Source organism: Triturus cristatus, chromosome 8, assembly GCF_964204655.1.
Source record: "Triturus cristatus chromosome 8, aTriCri1.1, whole genome shotgun sequence".
NCBI classification, from domain to species: domain Eukaryota; kingdom Metazoa; phylum Chordata; class Amphibia; order Caudata; family Salamandridae; genus Triturus; species Triturus cristatus.
Window position 1 is genome coordinate 864,417,048 of NC_140591.1, and position 26,305 is coordinate 864,443,352.

At 42.1% G+C, this 26,305-nt stretch overlaps 1 protein-coding gene across 1 annotated transcript in view; it reads right to left on the reverse strand.

The window, feature by feature from the left end:
- The window catches only part of LOC146805187 (uncharacterized), a 450,239-nt gene that overhangs the window by 40,858 nt on the left and 383,076 nt on the right, over positions 1 to 26,305 (reverse strand). Inside the window, exons 4-5 of the mRNA XM_085623778.1 lie at positions 24,192 to 24,233; positions 587 to 628 (exon numbers count right to left, since the gene is read on the reverse strand). Of these exons, the coding sequence (XP_085479904.1) occupies positions 587 to 628; positions 24,192 to 24,233 (84 nt within the window). The remainder of the gene's footprint in view (positions 1 to 586; positions 629 to 24,191; positions 24,234 to 26,305) is intronic.

A 26,305-nucleotide genomic window follows, 5' to 3' on the forward strand; every position in this document is an offset into this window, starting at 1 on the left:
ACCATAGTACTGATGGCCTAAGTCCCAGAATGCCAATTGCTATGATATAAAAACAAATTATTGAAAAAAACACATTATTTTATATTGGAAAGTTTAAAGTGGTTTCAACACCATCCTACGTTACTGAGTATTGTTGTATGGCTAAAACCAATAAAAAGCCCCACTCTGAAAAGATACACTACACAAATTTCAAATAATGAAAAAAAGACACTAAAGCTCTAGATTATAACATGCCTACAGGATCACATTTCTTAAGGCTTGTTTCGTAAGGGTTATGCATCTGCTCCTGTACTGTCCAATGAGAGGAGAGAAGGAGTTGGGATAGGAGTGATAATTAGGATTTAAAAGAGAAACAGACGCACTTCAAAATATTGAACATTATAGAGTACACCAGAATCCTTTACAGAGGCCAGACTCTGGATGAGAAGACCTTTACTTCAGAAGCTGTTAGCATATTACACAGATGGAAGTGATAGGTTGGCAATGCCAGTAAAGTACCTACAGTGCAATTGCGACCAAGACACAGTTCCAACTTCAATTTTAACCCCAGACTAAATATTATTTTAAAATGCAAATAAATACTCACAAGGTAGGACAAGCGTTTATTCTCCGCATTGATTTTCTCCAACTGCAGTTTTGGAAAAATGTGAAAAGAACAAATTAAATTGTGTTGCGATTTGTATCACTGAGTTCACGATAATGTGTAACATAATCTTAGCAGATATTTATTTGTAAAAGTCAATCAACTTTACGTACAGGGAAGATGCAATGTGCCGAGTTTGATTTGCAGGTAAACCTAAATATCTCATTGGTCCAGTCCCTTGAATAAGGATAAATAAATTCCTATTTGAATCTGAATACTTACGGTTAATTTTCATTGCACTGAGTGATAATCTTTATCAAAGTCTTTCTATTAGGAGGGTGTGTCATGTCAGGTTAACGGGCAACCATGCATGTCCTTAATATATAACTGGTGCGTTATCACTTTGTCCCTTTGTCCCTTTTCTTCATCACAATCTTCATATGATGACGATATGTGTAAATGTACCAATTCTTTGGCCAACAACCATCTGTATTCGCCAACAACTCGGGGCCTCTTGTGTATACTGACGCCAAATCATAATTTGGGATGTTACACAACTGTCTGCAAATAAGTCAAATCAATGGCTTAGAACACTGCCATTGCCACTCGTGCTTTGAGAACATGAAAACGCCTAATTGCAGAAAGACAATATTTCTAATAGACTATAATATAATGAAGAAATAGAAGGCCAAACTGAAACCTGTAGAGACCCTACACCATAATATCACGCATATATACTATCCTCCAAGAATGATACTGGCTAAAAGATGTCCAGGGACTGTAAGAGGCGACAGTTCGGTGAAGGGCACATATATTCTTTTTAAACTTTTTTACAAAATGTTAAAAACTTCAATGTACATACATGCAGCCCACGATTTCTCCAAAGCCGTTAATGGTAACCGACAAAATTTTATTTTACAATCAGCTTCCCAAAGCACTAGCCACAACCTCTGGATAGTGGTGTGGAAATGAGCAGCTCAAAGTGTGGGTTATTTGTCACAAATAGTCGAACAGACCGCACATATCTTATTAAAAAACACACTGTTATCGGTAATCTGGGCTGCCCACATCAGGCCAGCACCCCTCCATATGTTATCCTCGGCCACCCTGCTTGTTCAGGGCATGATTGCTCGTATGTTAACAAGAATGCCTGTACCAGGCCTAAGATAGTCGTGGGTCTGCTGGCCCGTGGACTTATGGAGTAGTAGGATTTCAACTGGTTATGACAGTATAAAAGATCTTTTAGCCAGGTTTGCACAGCATGGAGCCCATTCCTTCCCCAAGGTTATGTCACTAGAGCTATGCAGGTAAACCACTGTACACTAACTACATGGGGTGTTAATGATTCATTGTCTGGGATCACGCTCCCCTGGTCTGCTTCCCATTGTGCCCTTACATTGGGCACCACAACTAAAGACTCAACTTGCATTATGAATAACTTCCTGTTCTCTATAAGCTTACTAGATTGGGTAGTAATAAGCAGCATTAGTATTTTACAGGAAAAGGGTTCCTGAGGAAAAGACAGGTAGTACTCCTTATATAATGCCAGGAATCGAAGTTATGTAAAAGTGTCAAGTACAGAGGAATCCTCCCCACCCATGAAAGCCAAATAGTCTAAGATTTGAGTGTCCAGAAAGATATCCCTAATCTTGTGTGCCCCCATTTTTGTAGTCTCTGAAAAATGGATCTCTCTCCGGTAAGTTGTGTTAGTGGATTTTGATTAAGGGGCTGCTTTAGGAGTAGAGTGTAGGGCATGCCAGTGTTTGGAGAAACCCATTTTAAACTAGTTGGGTGCTTACCACTGAGTTTTTTTTTTTTTTTTTTTTAACAAACAAGGTCTTTATTGGTATCATCAGTCGTACAGCTCAACCCCTGCCTACATCCCTTCGGGCCGGCAGGGCCAAAGTAACAGTGCTAGGTGGCACGTAGGGTGGGGTGGGGCAAAATACACAGCAAGCCGCCTACAACCCCATGTGGGGCCGGCCGCGTCAGGGTGGGGCAGCGGTAACGACACAGGGTGACTTAGATCTGGTTTTTTTTAGGTTTTTCTTCTGATATAATCATTTAACAGAGACAGAACTAGGGAGGGGGAAACCACAAACCGTGAAGTGTGTGCCAGGGTATGCGCGCCGAGGTAGGTCGTGTTAGTATACGCAGTGGGGATGTAGACTGGGGGCGGGTCGGGGACGTCGTTGCTCATGCAATCCTGTTGTGTCTAACCTGGCGAGATTACTCTCTGCCTCCGCGCTAGGGGGGCGCACCCGGCCAGTGTGAAAGGAGGGATGCGATCCATTCGGTGTTGTGGTCAGAGTATGGGTGCTTACCACTGAGTTAATCTCAGCATGGCTATGGTGGGAAGCTTTTTCAATCATTGCAACCAGTGGAAGTGGGTGTGCTGTCCCGTGTTCTATCTCCAAGTTTGTCATGTACGGGGTGGATGCAGCCAGCCAAAATGAGCCTAGGCACGGTAACAGTATAGCTCATTGTCCGACACCAACAGACCCCTTTGATGACAAGGCAGTGCCAGTATCTTCCAACTGACTCTAGGTTGTTTGCCCACCCAGTCAAGTGTTTTGAAGAATTGCTGATTCAGGGGAATGTGGACAATACAAAACAAATATAGCAGCTTGGGCAAAACTATTATTTTCATAAGGACAATCAGGGATATAGGGAACTGTTGCCAAAGTCACCCCGTATTGTTCGGCAATAGCTGTGGGTTTGTCCCAACCAATCCACACTCCGAGGAATCTGTCTGACGTTGAGCTACAGGGAAGGGGAATCCAGTACATAACCCTGCCTGCCGTTAGTGGTAAGATTGTAGCTTTATTACACTTTATCATAATACCTGACAGTGCTTTGAGTGGTGAGTGAAATTGGATTGTTGGTTGATTAGAGTGTGAGTCCTGTTCAAGCAACAGCCACAATCCCTTACAGGATGAACAACAAGAAACACCTAAATAAACCTATGCTTAACTCTGGGTAGCTTAGCAGAAAAAGCAGTAAGGCTAAATTTACAGGCAATGTTTCCAGTATTTATGCAGCACACAAATAGCAATAAAGTGAAAAAATAACATAAGAAAAATCCCACACCAATTTAGAAAACTAGAGCAAATTGTAATAAATTATTTGACACCAACACAACAAAAATCGAATTCATAGAACCAGAGTTATGAATTTTTAAAGTTTTTAGTAAAAATGAGCACCTAAAAAATGAAAGCATTAATGCTGACATCTAGTCGTTTGAGACTGGGTCAAAGTCGAAAAATGTGACTGACTGCGATGAAGCACAGTTCGGATACAAGAAGTGTATTGGGTCCAGTAATCGCTTACCTTTGGATGGAGAAATTTTGAGAAAAATGCTCTGAGAAGATAAAGTTCAGTGGGGCAAGGCTGCAGGTGGTATCCAAGGAGGAAGAGTTGTCCTTGGGGAGCCTTGGGTCAAAGTCGTGGTGAAGATTTCTATGTCCAGACTTGGTCACTTTTTTGGAAGTCGAAAATCTCCAGTGGGAAGAGACAGGAGTTTGTAGCCTAAGACAGTTCGAGGGGCCATTGGTGAAGGACCTACAAGATTTGCAGCTGCAGAGAAGAACGTAACGGGAACAGCTGCAAAGTCAGGCCGACCGGCAATGCACTATGGACAGATACACAAGTAGGTTGATCCAGGTCTACTCTCGATGCTCAAAGAAGTTTTTAGCTACAAAAGTCCTCAGTTTTTAATTTTGGCTATCTGGGAACATTTAGTACCGCAGTCAAGGGTCTAGACTGGTGGGACACAACTTGGGGGTTCAGCCCTCAAACAGGCTGGGTCCAGGTGCGTTTTCAAGATGGTGGGAGCCTTTTATGTCTCTGTGGTTCTGAACAGGTGGCCTGCTTAGTAGCCCTTGGAGCCACTCTGGTTCAGGTGAAGATGCAGGGCTCAAACAGCCGGGCTGGCCTCTGAGGACTAAAGGAAGGCCCCAGGCAGAAAAGCAGTCCTTCTATGTACAGTAAAGCAGTCTTGCAGAGTTCACATTAGGTCACAGCAGCAGACAGTCCTCTGAGAGTTGTTCTGCGGGTCCAGGAGTGAGACTGATTATCCTTTTTTTAAACCACATGTCTTTCCTCTGGGAGATGGGAGAAACTTCTAGAAAGTCTTTGAAGTGTATAGAATGTCTTGACTTCCCTGCCCTCGCTCCAAGCTGGCTGCAGTGACAATGTGGATGTGATAGTCCTTTGTGTGAAGTCAAAGCACAGTCTATTCATTTGCAAGTGGGGCTATGCTCAGCTCTCCCCACCCCCATCCTACCAACAGATGGACCAATCAATTGCAACTAATCCCTCCATTGTGTGACATTGAGGAATTCACAAAGGGCCTGATTAACAGAACTAATTTAAGACAAAATCCTAAATTTACTACCATTTACTCATTTTGGTATTCAAAGAAGGCACTTACTCATTTTGGTATTCACAGAAGGCACTTACTCATTGATGAGTAAGTGCCTTCTGTGAATACCAAAAGAGTAAGTCCCTTCTGTGAATACCAAAATGAGTAAGTGCCTTCTGTGAATACCAAAATGGTAGTAGGATTAGGATTTTGTATTAAGTTAGTTCTGTGATTCGGGCCCAAAGTCTGTCAGTTACGTCCAGTCATGTGACCCAAGACAGGCGGCAGACACAAAAGGGCTAAGGGCAGGAAAATGGCAATTTTCTAAAAGTGACATTTCCAAAACAATAATGTAAAAATCTGACTTTACTGCTGAAGAGATTTTTTTATTTCAATTTCATAGATAACAAACATGAATTGGCTACCAGGTCCCAATTAAAACTTACCACTTTTTAATGTAATAAGGCAACCCAATGTTATCCTATGAGAGAAGTAGGTCTCACAGTAGTGAAAAACACTTTTAGGTGTTATTCACTACCAGTAGATGTGAAATTTTAAAGTGCATGCCAAACCCTTTAAGTACAATTCACCCGGACCTATCGGCTACCCATGGTTTACCTTAAGTGTGACTTATATGCAATATAAGGGGAGTTTAAGGCTTGGGTGTTTCAATCTAACAGACAAGTGATCAGAGAAGGTGTGTTCAAGGTGCTCTACCACTTTGGTCCATCCACATACATTATGTGGGCCCAGCCAGTGGTTGAATCATGCCCATGCTGGGTGGAAATCTATGTCTCCATAGCAATATAAGCCCATTAGTGTTCATAATGTCCGCTAGGGCTGCCACAGCATAGTGGTGCATGCAGGTCTCAAAGTTTGAGCAGTCCAGATACTTGTTTACGACTAAATAGAAATCACCAACCCACAGTATCGGTTTGAGTTGATAATGAAATGTATTTGTTCCAAATCTGTCAACGAAAGTCAGGGTTGTCAGTGTTCAGGCTGTATGTGTTAGTATAATATGTTCCTTATTTATTAAAGCTTGGATTAAATTGAAGAGACCTTGTGTGTTGTTAACCTAATGAAGGGTTTTGAAAGGGAAACCATGCTATACCTGGAGGGCGGTCCATCTGTTGTAAAAAGAGTAGCTAGTGAGTGATTTTACAGTACACAGATTTATCAATATTACATTGAACACAGGGTTTGACACTTCAACAAGTGTTAGATCTTGAGCACCAAGATACCCATAGTCTGCATTCATCAAAGGAACACCCCATCCAGGTCAGCGTGAGACAGAGTGTCAAAAAGCAGGGGGATCATTCCTGGCCTATGAGCTACCCTGCTACTTCCCTCTGTACTCCCCCACCTCCCCCACACCTTCTCCCACTTCCTGGAATAGCCTCTGCTTTGATATATAACTCTCTCTGCCTGACTACACCAATCCAAGTGTTGTTTCCAGGTTGTCAGGTTTAGTGGGAGGTCTGCACCCCAAGCCCTGGCTATGTTCCTTTGCCATTATAGCAGACAGCATGAGTCACTTCTTCTGGTATTTAGGCCAGACCTCTTAATCCCTTATACACAGGAGAAGCCATCTCACTTCTAGTGGGACCTCCACCATGTGCCCTCCACCATAACCCTTGCAATCTCTCCCCAATACCCCAGGATAGATGGACACTCCAACAGTATGTGGAAAACTGATCCCTTCGGTCATGCAGCCCCTAGCACATTTGTCTGAGTCGCTGCATCCCAGTATATACATAAGCGACCTAGAGAAATAGGACCTGTGCAGTATTCTTAGTTGTACTAGTCTTGAATGAGACCTAATGGCCACTTCCCTTGGACTCTGGAGCACCTCATCTCAATCTCCGTCCTCCATCAGTCCCAAGTTGGCCTCCAAAGCCTCCCTCAGCAGCCCCAGGGGATCCGGGGAGTTGTGTACGATCTTCTCTTACGTCAGAGAGATGGCCTTTGCCGTCATAGGGTCTGGCAGAAGCCTTTCCTCCAGTGGCATGTACTCCATTAATTGTTATCCCATTGTGATGTATCTTGAGTGCGTGACTCAGTTGTAAGTGGCGAAACCTTTCTGTTTCTGCCAAATTGTACTCTGTCGGCAACTCCTCAAACGGGGACCGGATTTGCCAAATGTCACCCAATGAGTCTTTCCCCAGTAGTCCCCACCTGTGAAATTGTGGTGAATGAGCCACTTTTGTGGTCTGACACCCTATGATGACCCTCAACCACCACTATTTTGTACTGACTTAAGTGTGTTATGTTACCTTAGCCTTAATGTAGGATGGGTTTGCATATGCCTGCTTTTCTTCTGCCTTTTAGTGGAATAGTCTTTCCAAGAATAGAAGGTATGGGATGTTGATGTGCAGTCTTGTGGGTGGTGGTGCACACATGTGCTCAATGTTGTATACTGAGGGATTAAGTGTATAATGTTATTTGGGTTAGGTGAATTATGACTTTGACCTATTGGTTTTGACGTGGTCTAATGTCATTCTGCCTTCTGACTTTACCTTGCTTCAAAGTTTTCTGTGTGTACAGTGGTGCTTGTAAGTTGTGTGGATGAGAATTATAGGTGCTCCTTGCTTTTTGATTCCATCTTGCTTTGGGCCTTTGTGTGCATGGCTTAACTAACTCCATTTTCATGCAGAAGCCATTTTCTGTGCCTGCACGAAGAAGAGGGCATGTTTTGCTTTCCTCCTGTTTTTACTGACTAGAGAGAACTGGTTCTTATCAGAGGAATGTACATGGTTTGACTCATAGCCATAGCAAAGGCCTGATCAACCGTTGCTGTGACCTTAGAGCAAGCTGGTACGGGCTCTCATGAGAACGAGGGGGCGGGCTTGCTAGAAGCTGCGCTGTGTTTTGAATGTGTATTAAAAAGGGGAGTCTACATTGGCCTGGTGGAAGTTCATCCGTGGAGCAGACGTGCTGTCATGGAAAAAGTGGTGTCACCTCTGAGCTTTCGCCCCCGGTTCAAGCAATGGACTCCCCTTGAACAAAGCGGGGTGAAATGATGGAGCATTAGGTGAGGTGTCTCTGCTACTGTCTCTTGATTCTTTTCTGAATTCTTTCCTTTCCTTCTTATTTTCTGATTCTTATATCCATACATATATATTTCTACATATATATTTGCCTTGATTTTGTTTCAATCATACTATTGATATGTTAGAGTCTGCTATGTTAGGTGCATTTGGCTTACTGTGTGGTGCTATTTACAAATAAATACATCCCAGATATACCAATTCGTCTTTTCCTTGTAGCAGGTGGTGTGAACTCTTCTTGGCCAAGTATTATGTTGTAGAAGGATGGGTGAATTCCCTTCTAGCAGGTAATTGTGTTATAGGAAGTTGTGCTACTTACTCCTGACAAGTGATGCGCAAATTATTGTTTTCTTGCCTTGCCTTTGGGGGAGTGTTGAAAGTTTGCCCACCTTAGGAAGTGCTGTGTATATGTTATATTCCATAAGTTTGGAACTGATATTCTCTCCCTGGGAAAGTGACGGTACATTCCTTGGTCCAGGGGAGATCGGTTGCAGGATGTGAACGTTGATTTAAAAAGGGGAAGAAATATGTTTTTTAGAAATTGAAAGCAGACTGTTAGATATCAATTGATTTATTTGCATGAGGGTAGCCCATATGATGTGTTGGCTCGTGAAGTGAGCTAATTGTGCTGTGTTAGAATTGGTGTGTGTGTGTTTAAGTGTGTTTTGTAAAAAGTGCTTATAAATAGCTTGCTATGTTAGGCAGAAAGGGCTGGATCCCTTTCAAGTGTTTGTTAAGGAATGCATATAAAATTTTTCAGTTGCAAAGTGATTGTACGATGTCAGAGCATAACAGTGATACGTGGGACTCCGAGATTACAGACTCCGGAGTTGCGATGGAGGGTGTTAATCAGCAGGAGATTTATGACATTTTAGACAGAGACAGCGGTGTTATTTTAAATGTGTTGGTTTATATGCATCAAACATGTGAGCATTTGCTAAAAGAACGTAGTGAGTTGAAAACAGAGCTAGTTGATGCCCAGTTTGAAAATATACCTTTGAAGACAGAATTAAACGTGTACCAGGCTCTGAAGCTGTTTACTTTGACCAGCCAGAATGATGCAGATGTGATAAATGTAACAGAGAATGCAGACTACGAGCTACACAGACAGTTTTAATTAATTCTTCTGAGGAGGTTTTTCAACCAGAAAGAAATGTGCAGGAAAGTAAACAGACTAACGTTTTAGGCTTAACGATCACCGGTTGCGGATATAAATTAGACATGACGGTGAATGATACATTTTGCTTCAAAAGAGAAATGCAACAATATGATTTTGACAGGACAGTGCAGGGAAAGAAAAGGTCATTTTTAAATTCAGATACTGGACAGAACAGCGTTAGAGAAAATGTAGTTTGCCTATGGGAGATTGCAATGGTTATTAAGTGGCATGTACAGACAGAAAAACAGTTTGCACAGGATTTAATAGAAGGTCCTGAGGTGGAATTTGAAACACAAGATTTCCAAGTGAAGGTGCCCCATGTTACAAAGGAAATTAATTTGAAACAGTACAGAATGCCAGATGGGGGTGAAGGGATCAGTGAGATCATGCAGGGCTTGACAGATTGAGGTGGTGACCCTAATTGTGTAGCCTGTGCGCAAATGTGATAATTCTTGGCGCATGACAGTTGATTATTGTGAACTGAACAAATATATACCTTCTTTGACTGATGCTGTCCCAGATATTGTTACAGAAGTAGCATGGGACTTGATATGTGACTTCTGATATTGCCAATGCTTTTTTCTTTTTGATATGTCAAGAGCAGTTTAGTTTTTTTTTTTCCTGGGGTGATAGACTAATGACAGTTAAGGATTTGCTTGAATTAGTTAGACAGAATGGGGGAGCATTTTCAGATTAAAGAATGTGAAGTCTTGCTGGAGGTCAGGAGAGGTCAAAGCTGTTTTTCCTCTCAGACATGTAAAGAGCTGTTCTGGGAGTGGGTCATTTGAAAGCGTCTTTGAGATTGATGTTTTGGAGGCTTGCAATGAGATCATCCAGCAACGCTGAGAAGAGTTCAGGCTTTCAGTGAAGTCTGAGGAGGAATTGCTACAGGAGGGGTCATCCCAGCTCCTCTCCCCGGCAGACAGAGACAGCTTCTTGGAGATAGACATCTGGGAGGCTTGCAAAGGCGCAGGTTCTCCTCCCCCCCATGAGGAGAGTCGCAGAGCAGATAGAAGCAGACAAAATTTTGGCAGGAGTGCAGAGCACTTCGACCTTGGAAGAGATAAGGTGCGAGCTAGAGACAGCAGAGAAGTCTCTGCTTGTTATGTTTGGCGAGGGGCCAGTTGGTGTCCGCAGAGATTTTTTGTGAAGGGGGGCAGCACCTGTGAGGGGTGCAGTGAGAGAAGTGAGAAAAGGAGACTGCCCCAGCCCTTCTTGCTGTGCAAAGAAAAAGAGAGATTTTACCAAGAATTCAGAGGCTGAAGCGTTGGTAGAATTCTTAGACAATTCCCCAAAGCTAGAGGAGAGCTATGTAGACAGACATGTAAATATTATACTTTCAGAAATGCAAGACAGAAAAAGTGTGCTTTTGAAAAATGTTTTTGGCAAGACGAGTGATGCTTGTTTCTTTTTCAGATTCGCCCAGTTCTCCGCGTGTGAGTGGGACTCCCTTCTCCCGTGTGAGTGGGGCCCTCCCTTCATTTGTTTTGAATTATGTATTTTTGTGTAGCCACTTCAACACATGAGTTGCTGTTTCAACATGTGCTTTTTAGTAGTTGTGCCTTTCAATTTAGAAATGTGGTTTTACATGATTTTGCTTTCAATTGAGATATGCAGTGCTTTAATGATAGTTTTGTTTTTCAGTTATGATATACAGTTGCTATTTGCGTTGCAATGATTCAATTTTTGCAGTTAAGAGATGCAGTGCTTCATTTATAGTTGTGCCTTTAGTAAAGAATTTAGTTTTTGAAATATGTGAATGGTGATGATCGATGGTCATGGGGTGCAATGTGGTGAATGAGCCACTTTTGTGGTCTGACACCCTATGATGACCCTCAACCACCACCATTTTGTACTGACTTAAGTGTGTTATGTTACTTTAGCCTTAATGTAGGATGGGTTTGCATATGCCTGCTTTTCTTCTGCCTTTAGTGGAATAGTCTTTCCAAGAATAGAAGGTATGGGATGTTGAGGTGCAGTCTTGTGGGTGGTGGTGCACACATGTGCTCAATGTTGTATACTGAGGGATTAAGTGTATAATGTTATTTGGGTTACGTGAATTATGACTTTGACCTATTGGCTTTGACGTGGTCTAATGTCATTCTGCCTTCTGACTTTACCTTGCTTCAAACTTTTCTGTGTGCACAGTGGTGCTTGTAAGTTGTGTGGATGAGAATTATAGGTGCTCCTTGCTTTTTGATTCCATCTTGCTTTGGGCCTTTGTGTGCATGGCTTAACTAACTCCATTTTCATGCTGAAGCCATTTTCTGTGCCTGCACGAAGAAGAGGGCATGTTTTGCTTTCCTCCTGTTTTTACTGACTAGAGAGAACTGGTTCTTATCAGAGGAATGTACATGGTTTGACTCGTAGCCATAGCAAAGGCCTGATCAACCGTTGCTGTGACCTTAGAGCAAGCTGGTACGGGCTCTCATGAGAACGAGGGGGCGGGCTTGCTAGAAGCTTCGCTGTGTTTTGAATGTGTATTAAAAAGGGGAGTCTACACTGGCCTGGTGGAAGTTCATCCATGGAGCAGACGTGCTGTCATGGAAAAAGTGGTGTCACCTCTGAGCTTTCGCCCGGTTCAAGCAATGGACTCCCCTTGAACAAAGAGGGGTGAAATGATGGAGCATTAGGTGAGGTGTCTCTGCTACTAACTGGCTCTTGATTCTTTTCTGAATTCTTTCCTTTCCTTCTTATTTTCTGATTCTTATATCCATACATATATATTTCTACATATATATTTGCCTTGATTTTGTTTCAATCATACTATTGATATGTTAGAGTCTGCTATGTTAGGTGCATTTGGCTTACTGTGTGGTGCTATTTACAAATAAATACATCACAGATATACCAATTTGTCTTTTCCTTGTAGCAGGAGGTGTGGACTCTTCTTGACCAAGTATTATGTTGTAGAAGGATGGGTGAATTCCCTTCTAGCAGGTTTTTGTGTTATAGGAAGTTGTGCTACTTACTCCTGACAAGTGATGCGCAAATTATTGTTTTCTTGCCTTGCGGGGAGTGTTGAAAGTTTGCCCACCTTAGGAAGTGCTGTGTATATGTTATATTCCATAAATTTGGAACTGATATTCTCTCCCTGGGAAAGTGACGGTACATTCCTTGGTCCAGGGGAGATCTAAATTTTGTCATTACAGAAATTATTCCAGGTTTCCCACATCTTTTAGTAGATCACTGTCCCAGAGAGGGATTTTCTCTGTCAGTTTGCCTGCACAATTCAAATACTGAAGGACTTCATGCCATATTTGAATCACTGTCTGGGTGTGCAGTGGCATCTGACGTATTTCGTTCTTGCGGTATAGCACCGTAAATTTCAAATGTTTTGCGACCGCAATTGCGATTGCAAAACATTCTTACATAGGGTAGCACGGCGCTATTAGGAAGGGATGCACTTGGAACGCCCCTTCCTAATAGAGAGTCGCAAATAATAACAAGGGTTTGGACATGGCCTATTGGTATTTTAGCATGCACATGCATAAATGGGGCGAACATCCGGCCCCTACCTCTGAGAAATGCCGGTTCAAATGAATCCACTATGTACGCCCTGCAAGAGTGTAAAACTCTAAGGGCCAGATGTACGACCCACCAATTTGCGATTCTCAAATTGCGTTGCATTTGCGACTCGCAATTTGCGACTTGCAAATTAGGATGTATAACAATGTTCCAGACAATGTTTGCGATTCCCAATGCGGTCGCAAATTGCATGCCTCATGAATATTCATGAGGCTGTCGCAATTTGCAACCCCATTGGGAATGGCTAGCACTCCCAGGGATGGTGGCCTGCTGGGGTCAGTTGACCCCCATGTCTGGGACTGCTTTCATATAAAGCAGTCTTTTTTGTTTTAATAGAGCCCGTTTTCCTTAAAGGAAAACATGCTGCATTTAAAAAGAAAAATGAAACTTTTCAGTTTCATTTCTTTAAGGGCAGGCATCAGTCCCTGGGACCACTGCCTGCTTATAAAAATATTTTCTCACATACTCACAAATGGAAAGGGGTCCCCTCTGGACCCCTTCCTGTTTGTGAGTGGTTTACTACCTACTTGCAGTTGGTGGTAAACTGTAAGCATTTTGCGACCACAAATGCGGTTGCAAAACAATTGTACATGGCATGGTGACTCGCTTTTAGGAAGGGATGCTGTTGTGTTCTTACATGTATCTTTTACTATGCTTGTTGTGTTTTCTCTTACATTCTAGTTCCATTTAGAATGTACTTGTAGAACTTCAGCTTGCACTGGGCCAGTTGTACTGGGCCTCCCTGAGCATCTGAAGGTTCCTGTTGCTGTGCTGCTTTAATCCACAATAAATTTCTTAAATCTCTTAGCTATCAATTTCTTTCATTGGCGACGCGCGTGAGGAACACTTTTCTCAACGGAATAAGAAGGCCATTTCCAGTGAGATCCGGTTATTTTGGACAAGCGCATTACCACGGAAAAGAAGAAGAAAAGAATTACCAGCACTATAAAAAAAAAAAAGGAGAATATTGGACATTCAGCACAGGTGGAGATCGTTAACTACCTGCGGGTTTTGAATACACCAACGACGCTTTCTGCATCCTTTAAACTTTCCCCATCGTCTTCGCAAGCTGATTTGGATCGTAAAGCCATCATTTTTCCTGAAGAATTTTCCTCGTCAGCCTTCCTGAACGTCATACATGCGCATTGCATTCTGGGAGCCGAAATGGTCTCTGGGAACGTGCATGTATGACGCAAACGACGTGGCGGCCATTTTATTGTTGTTGGTTACTCTCTTAGCAACCACACGATCGGAAAAAGGAAATCACACACAGCGTGCAAGAATTCAGACCGTTTCTGTTTTGTGTGCTGCATCGTTGCTTGCTACTAGCAGTTACCAGTCAAGAGGTCAGTACACTTAAGAAACTGTGAGGAATAGATATTATGGAAAAGAGAGTCACAACTTTAATTTATAAAATATGAAGGCAGATTCAACAAACTTTTGTTTAAAAAAAAGTATCTTCTCTAACTTATAAATCGTAAATATTTTAATTAAGAGATTTCTCTGAAAAAAAAACTTTTGGTGGATATTTTGGGTCTAATTGTTGCTTCAGCTATATTTATTTTCCGGCAATCACACAAAGAATATCTTCATTGTTCTTCATTTATAAAAAAAAAAAAAGAAGGGGGCTTCACAGACAACTTAATGGACAAAGACTATTACAAAGGAAGTTAAAGTGATTGAAAGTTAACACTATGCAATTTGATCCGCCAGCAAAGTTTTTGCAAACAAAAGGTGACCCACCACTTCCATGGGCTAGATGGAAGGAGGAATTTATTAATTACATGAAAGCGATTGATGGTGAAAGAATGGGAGCGGAAAGAAAAAAAAAGTATTTTGTTACACTGTTTAGGTTCAGAAGGACAAATGGTGTTTAGAGCCTTACCACAGATAAGTATTACATAAAATGGAGAAGCAACTAATGTATACAATGAAGCATTACTTAGGATAGAAAAGAGATTGAAACTGAGAAGTAATATAGCCTTGAATAGGTTCAAATTCTATACTAGGGTACAAGAAGAAGGTGTCATTTGATGGCTTTTTAAAAAGTTTGCGCACTTTAATCTTACATTGTAACTTTGGTCTCTTATCATTTCATCTGTGATGTTACCAAATTACAGTTCATGTAAGATATAAGGAAACACAAAAACAACTATGGGTGATCCAAAATTATCAGAAGCCATTTCCACAGCAAAAGCGTTTGAGCAGACGGAAAAGTGGATGCATGTAGTAAAGGATAATTGTAACAAATCTGATAAACCTGAAGAAATTGCTGTGGTCAAAAGCCAACTTGATCTTAAAAATGAAACTCATAATTTGAATTCAACGTCAGTTCAAAATTCTAATCTTAATACCCCTAAAAGGTTTGATAGAATGGGGAAAAATTTACTTTGCTACAGGTGTGGGAACAGAAATCATATGGCTTCATTTTCTGGATGTCCAGCCATTAAAAGAGAATGTAAGAACTGCGGAAGGATTGGACATTTTGCAAACATGTGTAGGGATCAGAGGAAATATCCTGCACAATATCGTTCCAGAATTTCATGTACTTCTCAAGGACCCACACAGGAACTTAATGATACAGTAAATGGTGATATATCACAAACTTCAGGTTTTGTTGTGTCTCTCCTAGATTACATTTCTATCATTAAGGATAATGAGATTTTGGCAACTAAAAAAACACCTATGTGTGTGGTTCAGATATGTAATGTGAATTTAGATCTCATGGCAGATTCTGGACAATAATATCTAAACAATATTTTGAGGAAAAACTTATGGGTGTTTTTGACTTGGATAAGATTTATTCACCAGATATAAATCCAGTAAGTTATGATGGTTCACGAATTGACTTGATGGGTTATTTCAAAACATCAATAGTGTTCAAGACCAGAAAGGCAGATATACACCTGTATGTTTCAGTCAAAGGGATAAATGTATTAGGTTGGAGGGACCAATGGAAGCTTGGAATAATGTTGAATCTAAGACTTAAAGAACCCGAGGTATTGGATGAATCATTTAATAATATGTACATCTCATTTACAGGACCTGAGGATATGGAAAAGTTCATTAAGGATTCATATAAGGAAGTTTTCACAGACTCTCTAGGGAAACTTTATTCTCATCAAATTAAACTCAAAAGTAATGCTACACCGGTTAGACAAAAAATTAGACCGGTACCGTTAAATGTAAGAGATGAGTTAAAAGAGATGTTAACAGAATTAGCATCAGAGGGCATTATTGAACCTATCAATTCATCTGAATGGGTTTCACCCATTGTTTTAGTCCGCAAACCGGATAAAAAATTAAGGTTGTGTGTGGACTTAAGAGCATTGAATTCTGAAATTGTTGTGGATTGTCACCCGTTACCAAATATAAACGAGGTGGTGTCACTATTGGAAGGTGCAAAGGTGTTTTCCACTTTTGATTTGAGGTCAGCATATCATCAAGTTCCTCTAACAGATGATTCTAAAATGTTAACAGCTTTCATCACTCCACAGGGCTTATATCAATATAACCGAATGCCCTTTGGTTTGGCCTCTGCGGCATCGTTGTTTCAGAGAATAATGTTTAACATCTTCAAAGACATTGATGGCTTCGTAAAATGCTTTCAAGATGATATTTTGATCTTTTCTTCAAATGATGAAGAACATCTAAAACATCTGTCACTAGTGTGTGATAGATTAAAAAGAAATGGATTGACTCTTAAAGCTCACAAATGTAAAATGTTTAAAAAGTCGATGGAATATTTTGGTCATACTTTAACCTGGGATGGAGTGATTCCTAAAAAATCTAATGTTGATGGAATTTTAAATGCTCCTTCTCCAAAGACCAAGGAACAGTTACTAGCTTTTGCAGGAATGTGCGAGTATTATTCTAAATTTGTGCCAAATTTTGCTAGTAAAATGAAGCCCTTGAGGAGATTGTTGAGAAAAAAAAAAGTGTTTGAATGGTCAGAAGAACAAGAACATGCTTGCAATGTTATTAAGCAGGATATTTTAAATGCTCCAATTCTAAGACCTTTTTGCATGAACAAACATTGTGTGAACACTGTTGATGCAAGCTTATATGGAATTGGTGGCGTACTCTCACAAAAATGTGGAAATGAAGAGTGGAATGTATGCTTTGCCTCTAGAACCCTAAATGAGACTGAAAGGCGTTATGCCGTTATAGAAAAAGAGTTACTCGCATGTGTATGGGCAATTGAACATTAGAGGAATTATATTTGGGGTGCGAACTTTACTTTGAGAACAGACCACAAACCCTTAGTTAACATACTTTCTCCAGGTTGAGGGTTGAACTCCACAGCTAGAATTGCTAGGTTGACATCCAGGTTGCAAGAATATTGTTTTAAGGCTGAGTTTGTCCCAGAAAAATGTTACAGCAGACTTTATGTCACGTCATCCTTGTCACTCAGATTCAGATATAAAAGATGATGAATTAGAAATTGTTACTACTATTCAGGATGTTGTAGTAGGTGCGTTTTCAGATATATCTGAGGAGTCATGGAAATCTAGTGAAGTGAATGATTCTCTGTAGAAGTTAATGAAGGAATACATTCTGGAAGGCTGGCCTAGGAGAAAGGATATTAGCGAAGAACTTGTTCCCATGTTTAATGTTGCAGAACAATTAGAATTAGAGGGTGATTTTGTTTCTAAAAATGGAAAGTGTGTTCCACCGTTTGGAGTGCGTGCGATAATTCTTAAGTTAGCCCATAAGTCACATCCAGGAATGTCGGCTATGAAACGCTTAATTAGATCTTATTTTTGGTGGCCAGGAATGGACCGCATGGCAGATCGTGTTGTTAGGGAGTGTGATGTTTGCATTTCTAATGAAAAAATGTTTAAAGTCTGTGTTCCTCCTCTTAAGAGTACTGAATGGCCGGAGGAACCCTGGAAGAAATTGGCATTTGATATATCTGGTCCTTTCTTAAATCTTCCATTATGCGTTAGTTCTAGTAGATTACCACTCAAAATGGCCAGAGGTCAAATTTGTTCCGATGGCTACCACGACTAGAGTTGTTGAATTCTTTAAAGAGATTTTCGCTAGAGAAGGTTGTCCATCAGTCATTGTCACTGATAATGGGGTTCAGTTGACTTCAAAAGGTATGGAAGGGTATCTTAAATGTCACAATATCAAACATGTCACTACATCATTGTATGCACCACACGGTTGAACGCTTCAACCTTGTACTAAAGAATTACATATCTGATATTCTTAAGCAGACACAGGATTGGAAGAATGCGTTAAGGGAAAATTGTGGATGTAAAGAATTACTCCACATTCTGTTACTGAAGTCAGCCCATTTCGTCTGTTGAAGGGAAGAGAGCCTGTTTCTCATATTTGTCCATGGTGGCTCAAAGAGAAGTGTGACAATAACATCAGGAATGATTGCAACAGTATAGATACTAGCATTATTGTTAAAGAAAAACAAAAAAAATATAGAGAATGGTATGACAATATATGGAATACAAAGGAGCATAATTTTAGAGGAGGTGAATATGTGAGAATTAAAAAACCTCGTTTCCTAAGCAAGTGTGCGAGCAAGTTCTCTAAATCCATTAAAATCACCAAAGTTTTTAGAAATTCACTTATAACTCAGGATGGTAAGATTTGGAATGTCAGAAGTGTCCTGTGAATACTAGGCCCATCCATAATTCCAGTCAGGTCAATTATAATCTCTTGCATTCAAATTTACCTGCTCCCGTCAGATCTCAGGAGTTACCTCACACTAGTTGTGATACCACAATGTTACACAATGATTCTGTTGCTCTGAGAGTTAAAGACTCCTCTCGCCCAAGGTCTTTACCCACGAAATTGTTAGGGTGTGTTAGATAGTTTTTTTTGTATGCTCCTGTTCAATATTAGTTGCTCATTTGTCTGTTTGTTTTTTTAAAATTATTTTTATATAAGGGAGTTATGTTGTATTCTTACATGTATCTTTTACTATGCTTGTTGTGTTTTCTCTTACATTCTAGTTCCATTTAGAATGTACTTGTAGAACTTCAGCTTGCACTGGGCCAGTTGTACTGGGCTTCCCTGAGCATCTGAAGGTTCCTGTTGCTGTGCTGCTTTTATCCACAATACATTTCTTAAATCTCTTGGATATCAATTTCTTTCAGATGCTCCTTCCTAATAGCGGGAGATGTAAATGTTATTTTGCGAGTCAGTGACTCACAAAATTGTATATGTACATGCCCTTACTCTTTTTTGCGGTCGCAAACTGGAGAATCTCCTGTTTGCGGCCTCAAAAAAGGGTCGTACATATGGCCCTTAAACTGTGGTGCGCAAGCAATGCTCTTCATTGTATGGTTTGTCCACAATCCAAAGTGAATAATTGGGTAAACAGCTGTTTTTAAGTTAACCACTGAAAAAGTGTGTTTAGCATCTCATCTCAAAGACAGCCGAAGATTCAATTTGGTCTCACCCTACCCCATGTAAAGGTGTCCCCGTACCCAGTCATCAGTAGAACCTTCACATACATCTCTGTCCTGATTTCCATTATACACTATTCTACTGGAATTAGGAAATTTGCTGAACTTTCACAATGCACTTAAATCCGACTTATTGTATTGCACTGTATTCCAAGCACAAATATCAACAGAGCTCTCACAATATACTTTTAGCTTCACCTTTGTATGGACTAATAGAAATGATTCAACGTCGATACAGGTAAAAAAATGTGGACTGCGGAATCCCTGCCCATCTTAATCCAACTTCCCACTGCCAGCATTACCTAACCTAGAAACAGACTGTTGAGAATGAGAAAGCTTGTGTATCTCACTTATGTTTATTTGTTGGTAAAATGTGTTATTTTCTATATGACATTTGCCACTATTCATCATCATATTTCTGAATTGCCTGTGCTTCATACTTAGGTTTTTAATTATGAACTTTCAACTTCTAATTGCCATGTGGGCCACTGTTAGAAATGGGATCTCTGGTTGGCTAAGGCTTGCGCCAAAGCCAGGCAGAGCCCAACACTCTAGTCAGGGCAAGGGAGTTACACACCAAAGATAACCCCTGCTCACCCCCTTGGTAGCTTGGCACGAGCAGTCTTATCCCGGTGGCAATGTGTAAGGCATTTGCGCACGCACACAGCAACAACATCCCAGGCACACGACAAAAGGAACTCCACACAAGGTTATATAAAAAAATAGCCTTTGTATTCTCATAACACATTAGAATAGTACTCACATAATATACATGGCGCCACCTGGCACTAGGTCATATTTACAAGAGATTATTTACACCTGACAGGGCCCACTGGACCACTGTCAGAACGATTACAAATCGAACTTAGTAACATTAAAACATACTATAAACGTACAACCAGTAACCACTGGTAATCACTGTACTTAGCATCAACCTGTAACATAAAATCACATTATGCACAGTATCACATTTAGGCGTGATATACATTCTGCACCAACATCACCAGCATAAACACATTATGCAACCCTCTCATAAGTCTAAACGCATTAGACCCTAACCTCCTAAGCATAACTCACATTAGGAGATAATCTCACTGGCATAAACATATTATGCAATAACCTCATAAGTCTAAACGCATTAGACAATAACCTCACACATAAACGCATATGCATAAAACAGGATGCATAAATCATAGTACATGAATCACATTTCCAAGCACCACATAAACCACATTAGGGCCTGGAGCCCTATTACCCTCACAGTCCCCCTGGCCAAGTGGCCTTTTACAAGGGGGCTCAAAGTGCCCTATGTCCACAATGTCAGGGCAGCTGCCAATGCAGCAGAGTCTCAAAGTGCACCATTGCGCTAGGGCACAGGAGTGCATCTCACTCCTATCTCAGTTCACAATAATACCCCCAAAGAATGAATGGCCTAAACGTTGCAGCTGCCCACTACTTGCTGGGCAGTTGTGAATCAGATAAGGCCTGGCACCACTGTGCCTCTTCTGTCCTTCTCAGGGACTCTCTCACACAAGGTGGCCAAATGGGCATGGGCCCCTCAGGGCCCTACGAACAACTGTGCCCACGTGGCAACTGCCCGCTACTGCGGTGCAGCTGTGACATCACTCCAAAAGGGGGGCCCCGGCACGTATGTGCCCTCTGGACCCCCCGTGGCTCTCAAACCATGCCACCATTGTTAGGGTGGCCCGCTCTCTTGCGGGACCGCCCAGGCACCAACAATGCACCTCGCTTTGCCCCTACAACTCTGGGGCCCACTGGGGCGCTCTTTCACCAAAGGAACATGCCCCCCAAACGTTGGAGCGGCCCGCTGCCAGGCGGGGCCGCTCAGACTCGTAGCACTCACCGGGACAGGCGAAGGCAGGGCTCTCCTCTCTCCGCTGAGGACCGGGAGCACTTTGCTTGTTTTCTGGTCGCGGCGTGGGGCCTCCCTTCCCTCCTTCGGAGTCCTGCGCTGCCATTGGCGGTCTCTGCCGCCTTTTCTCTTCACCTGGGCTCCCTCCTGGGACCTGGGACTGTACCGCGGTGCGTGTGGAGGAGGGGTAGGCTCCCGTCCTCCTTTCCTTGCCGGGGCTGCCATCTGCCCACGGGAGCCCCGGGCTGCAGCGCTCACATCACTCGGCCGCCCCTCCCCAAACCAGCGGCGGGCGCGGGACTTCCCTCGAAAAACCGGAAGTCCCGCCCGCCGCCAGGCACCATGTTGCCTGGCTTCCTCCTGGCCGCGGCGGTGACCGTTTTCACGGCTCAGAGGCGGAGTGGGCACCCGCAAATGCCGAAAACGCGGGGTAGGCATTATTCAACAGCAAAAGCGGCCATGTGGGTTGGGCACCCACCACCCAAATAAAATAATAAGCAGGGTGGGCACCCGCAACCACGGATCATGGGGAAGTCCCCACGCTAGGGACTCCCTCTCTCTTCCTCGAGGCAGCCCGGCGCTGCAAAGCCGGCTCGCTCCTTTTCCGGTCAAAATGAGAATCCAGCACAGCGCTCATGAGGCACGTAGAGCTCCAGAAGAGTCCTTTTCAAAGATAAAGGGGCAATGCAGGGCCCAGGGAGGCAAGCCCTCCTGGCAGCCTCCCCCTGGGCCCCAGCAGCAGCACACCCCAGCGGGAACAGCACAAATACAGCACACTGGACATTTTCATGGGGTCACAGCCTCTATATTTATATCACTCTTCCCTTTGTGTCACAGCACAGGGTTTGGGGATAACAGTCAGGACTGGTTTAGGGGTGATTTGGAGCACTTTTTTTTGCTCAGCTCCTCTCCCCTTTCTCAGGTGGGGGCTCAGTGATCAGACACACCACAGGGGCTGGAGCCAGCATTGTGGAGGGAAGGCACAGCCCTATTCAGGTCTCAGGTGAAGCTCCTCCCTCCCATCTGCATGCAGATCTCTTTATTCATCTCTGGGCTGACTCACCCTGTCTCCTGGAGTCACCCACACCTCTCAGCTCCTGTCAATCACAAGCCAGACATGCAATTCACATCAGGCAGGCAGACACACGGCACACAGAAATGCAAACTTCTAAAAGTGGTATTTCTCCACCAGTCACCATAAATCTGCGCACACCATTGTGCAGCATTTATTCTCACAAGTTCATACATACAAAACTCACCCCTGCACTCCTCTCATACCAGAAATTACCATGGATACACATATCCCCCATGCATTCCTATGGGAGGGCAGGCCAATCTCACCACATGCACTCAGAGTGCGCACGCACTTTACACTAGGCCACAGTGCTAAAGTGCTCAGAGGCCTAAAATCACTACCACTATGTCAGAGCTTAAGGCAAAAAGTTCAGGGGTGAACCTGCCACAAAGGGCAAAGTCCAACAGCCACTTTCAGTCAGTCCTAGATATGTATCAATAGCCCTTCTTATGCTGTGAAATGTAAGAGTATATTCTATATTCGTAGAAATTAGGCCCAAGTGGGATTTCGATTACACCTGTGCAATTTGCTTAATTTCTAGCATCACACATTTTTTTCCGCAAAATTAACCCATTACACCACATGGTGTAATTGGGGGGTCATTTGGCTGTACAGTCCTATCGTGGGAGCAAAGGAACAATGCGGACAGACACAATGCAAGCAGATGCAGTTCGCTGCACTTCTGCATTTTGAGCTATATTTTGGTACAAAAGAAATCAAAACAAAGATGCACTTTGTGCTGAAAAATAGCACACAAAAGCCAGATATAATGTTTGTATAATTTAGTGTTACTACGCAAACAGAAAGTATGAACAGTTTGCACACCCCTACGAAAGAAACTAAGGGGCACATGCATCATTCTGCTGATAGCAAAGGGGCAGGTTGGCAGAATCTGCCTGTTTGCAAGCGGTATTTTCACATTTGTGATGCATCAACCCAAATGCAAATTTGCAATTTAATCGCAAAATTTGCGATTACTTAAATTGCAAATGCATTTAGGGACTCGCAAATTGCAATTCCCTAAATGCACTGCATGATGCAATTGTGAATTGCGATTTCGCAATTAGGGATCGCAAATTACCATCAACTTAAAAGTTGATAGTAATTTACGAAAACTTTGAAAAATGCACTAAAGTGCATTTTTCAAATTTCCATGTTACACACACACATGCCCTTGTGGCATATATGTGCGCAACATGTGGTCACATGGCAATTTCAGGGGTGCATCAGGGTGTCCTTTTGGCACCCTTGAAATTGCATGCGCAATTTGCGAATACCTATTTGGTACTTGCAAATTGCGCATGCAATTATTCAATCCTATGGGCCTCTAGGTCCACAGGATTGAATGGGAAGCTATTCCTTAATTGCGGATCCAATTGGGTGCCTGGCACACGGTGCACTGATGTGCACAAAGTGCTTTTTTCTACAGCGGCTTGTGCTGCGGCTCTTTTCCTGGGTCGCAGCACAAGCCACTGTAGAAAAAGGAATTTTACAACCGCCAGCACGGCCGTCCTATTGTAATCGGGCAGATGGAACCTCTGACAGCCATAGTACTGATGGCCTAAGTCCCAGAATGAGAATTGCTGCTATATAAAAACAGCTTATTGAAAAAAAACATTATTTTCTGTTTGAAAGTTTAAAGTGGTTTCAACACCATCCTACGTTACTGAGTATTGTTGTATGGCTAAAACCAATAAAAAGTCCCCCTCTGAAAAGATACACTACACTAATTTCAAACAATGAAAAAAACACACTAAAGCTCTAGACTATAACATGCTTACAGGATCACTTTTCTTAAGGCTTGTTTCATAAGGGTTATGCATCTGCTCCTGTACTGTCCAATGAGAGGAGAGAAGGAGTTGGGATAGGAGTGATAATTAGGATTTAAAAGAGAAACAGACACACTTCAAAATATTGAACATTATAGATTACACTAGAATCCTTTACAGAGGCCAGACTCTGGATGAGAAGACCTTTACTTCAGAAGCTGTTAGCATATTACACAGATGGAAGTGATAGGTTGGCAATGCCAGTAAAGTACCTACACGGCAATTGCGACCAAGACACAGTTCCAACTTCAATTTTAACCCCAGACTAAATATTATTTTAAAATGCAAATAAATACTCACAAGGTTGGACAAGTGTTCATTCCCCGCATTGAGTTTCTCCAACTGCAGTTTTGGAAAAATGTGAAAAGAACAAATTAAATTGTGTTGCGATTTGTATCACTGAGTTCACGATAATGTGTAACATAATCTTAGCAGATATTTATTTGTAAAAGTCAATCAACTTTACGTACAGGGAAGGTGCAATGTGCCGAGTTTAATTTGCAGGTAAACCTAAATATCTCATTGGTCCAGTCCTTTGAATAAGGATAAATCAATTCCTATTTGAATCTGAATACTTACGGTTAACTTTCATTGCCTTCTGTGAATACCAAAAGAGTAAGTTCCTTCTGTGAATACCAAAATGAGTAAGTGCCTTCTGTGAATACCAAAATGGTAGTAGGATTAGGATTTTGTATTAAGTTAGTTCTGTGATTCCGGCCCAAAGTCTGTCAGTTACATCCAGTCATGTGACCCAAGACAGGCGGCAGACACAAAAGGGCTAAGGGCAGGAAAATGGCAATTTTCTAAAAGTGACATTTTCAAAACAATAATGTAAAAATCTGACTTTACTGCTAAAGAGTTTTTTTTATTCAAATTTCATAGATAACAAACATGAATTGGCTACCTGGTCCCAATCAAAACTTACCATTTTTTAATGTAATAAGGCAACCCAATGTTATCCTATGAGAGAAGTAGGGATCACAGTAGTGAAAAACACTTTTAGGTGTTATTCACTACCAGTACATGTAAAATTTAAAAGTGCATGCCCAACCCTTTAAATACAATTCACCCGGACCTATCGGCTACCCATGGTTTACCTTAAGTGTGACTTATATGCAATATAAGGGGAGTTTAAGGCTTGGGTGTTTCAATCTAACAGACGAGTGATCAGAGAAGGTGTGTGCAAGGTGCTCAACCACTTTGGTCCATCCACATACATTATGTGGGGCCAGCCAGTGGTTGAGTCATGCCCATGCTGTGTGGAAATCTATGTTTCCATAGAAATATAAGCCCATTAGTGTTCATAATGTCCGCTAGGGCTGCCACAGCATAGTGGTGCATGCAGGTCTCAAAGTTTGAGCAGTCCAGATACTTGCTTACAACTAAATAGAAATCACCAACCCACAGTATCGGTTTGAGTTGATCATGAAATGCATTTGTTCCATATCTGTCTACGAAAGTCAGGGTTGTCAGTGTTCGGGCTGTATGTGTTAGTATAATATGTTTCTTATTTATTAAAGCTTGGATTAAATTGAAGAGACCTTGTGTGTTGTTAACCTAATGAAGGGTTTTGAAAGGGGAATCATGCTATACCTGGAGGGCGGTCCATCTGCTGTAAGAAGAGTAGCTAGTGAGTGATGTGACTGTTCTATTTTAGTCTTTTAAACGTTCTGTGTATTCAACATTTTACAGTACACAGATTTATCAATATTACATTGAACACAGGGTTTGACACTTTAACAATTGTTAGATCTTGAGTACCAAGATACCCATAGGCTGTATTCATCAAAGGAACACCCCATCCAGGTCAGCGTGAGACAGAGTGTCAAAAAACAGGGGGATCATTCCTGGCCTATGGGCTACCCTGCTACTTCCCTCTGTACACCCCCTTCTCCCACTTCCTGGAACAGCCTCTGCTTTGATATATAACTCTCTCTGCCTGACTACACCAATCCAAGTGTTGTTTCCAGGTTGTCAGGTTTAGTGAGAGCCACTTCTTCTGGTATTTAGGCCAGGCCTCTTAATCCCTTATACACAGGAGAAGCCATCTCGCCTCTAGTGGGACCCCCACCATGTGACCTCCACCATAACCCTTGCAATCTCTCACCAATTCCCCAGGATAGATGGACACTCCAACAGTATGTGGAAAACTGATCCCTTCGGTCATGCAGCCCCTAGCACATTTGTCGGAGTCGCTGCATCCCAGTGTATACATAAGCGACCTAGAGAAATAGGACCTGTGCAGTATTCTTAGTTGTACTAGTCTTGAATGAGACCTAATGGCCACTTTCCTTGGACTCTGGAGCACCTCATCTCAATCGCCGTCCTCCATCAGTCCCAAGTTGGCCTCCAAAGCCTCCCTCAGCAGCCCCAGGGGATCCTGGGAGTTGTGTACGATCTTCTCTTACGTCAGA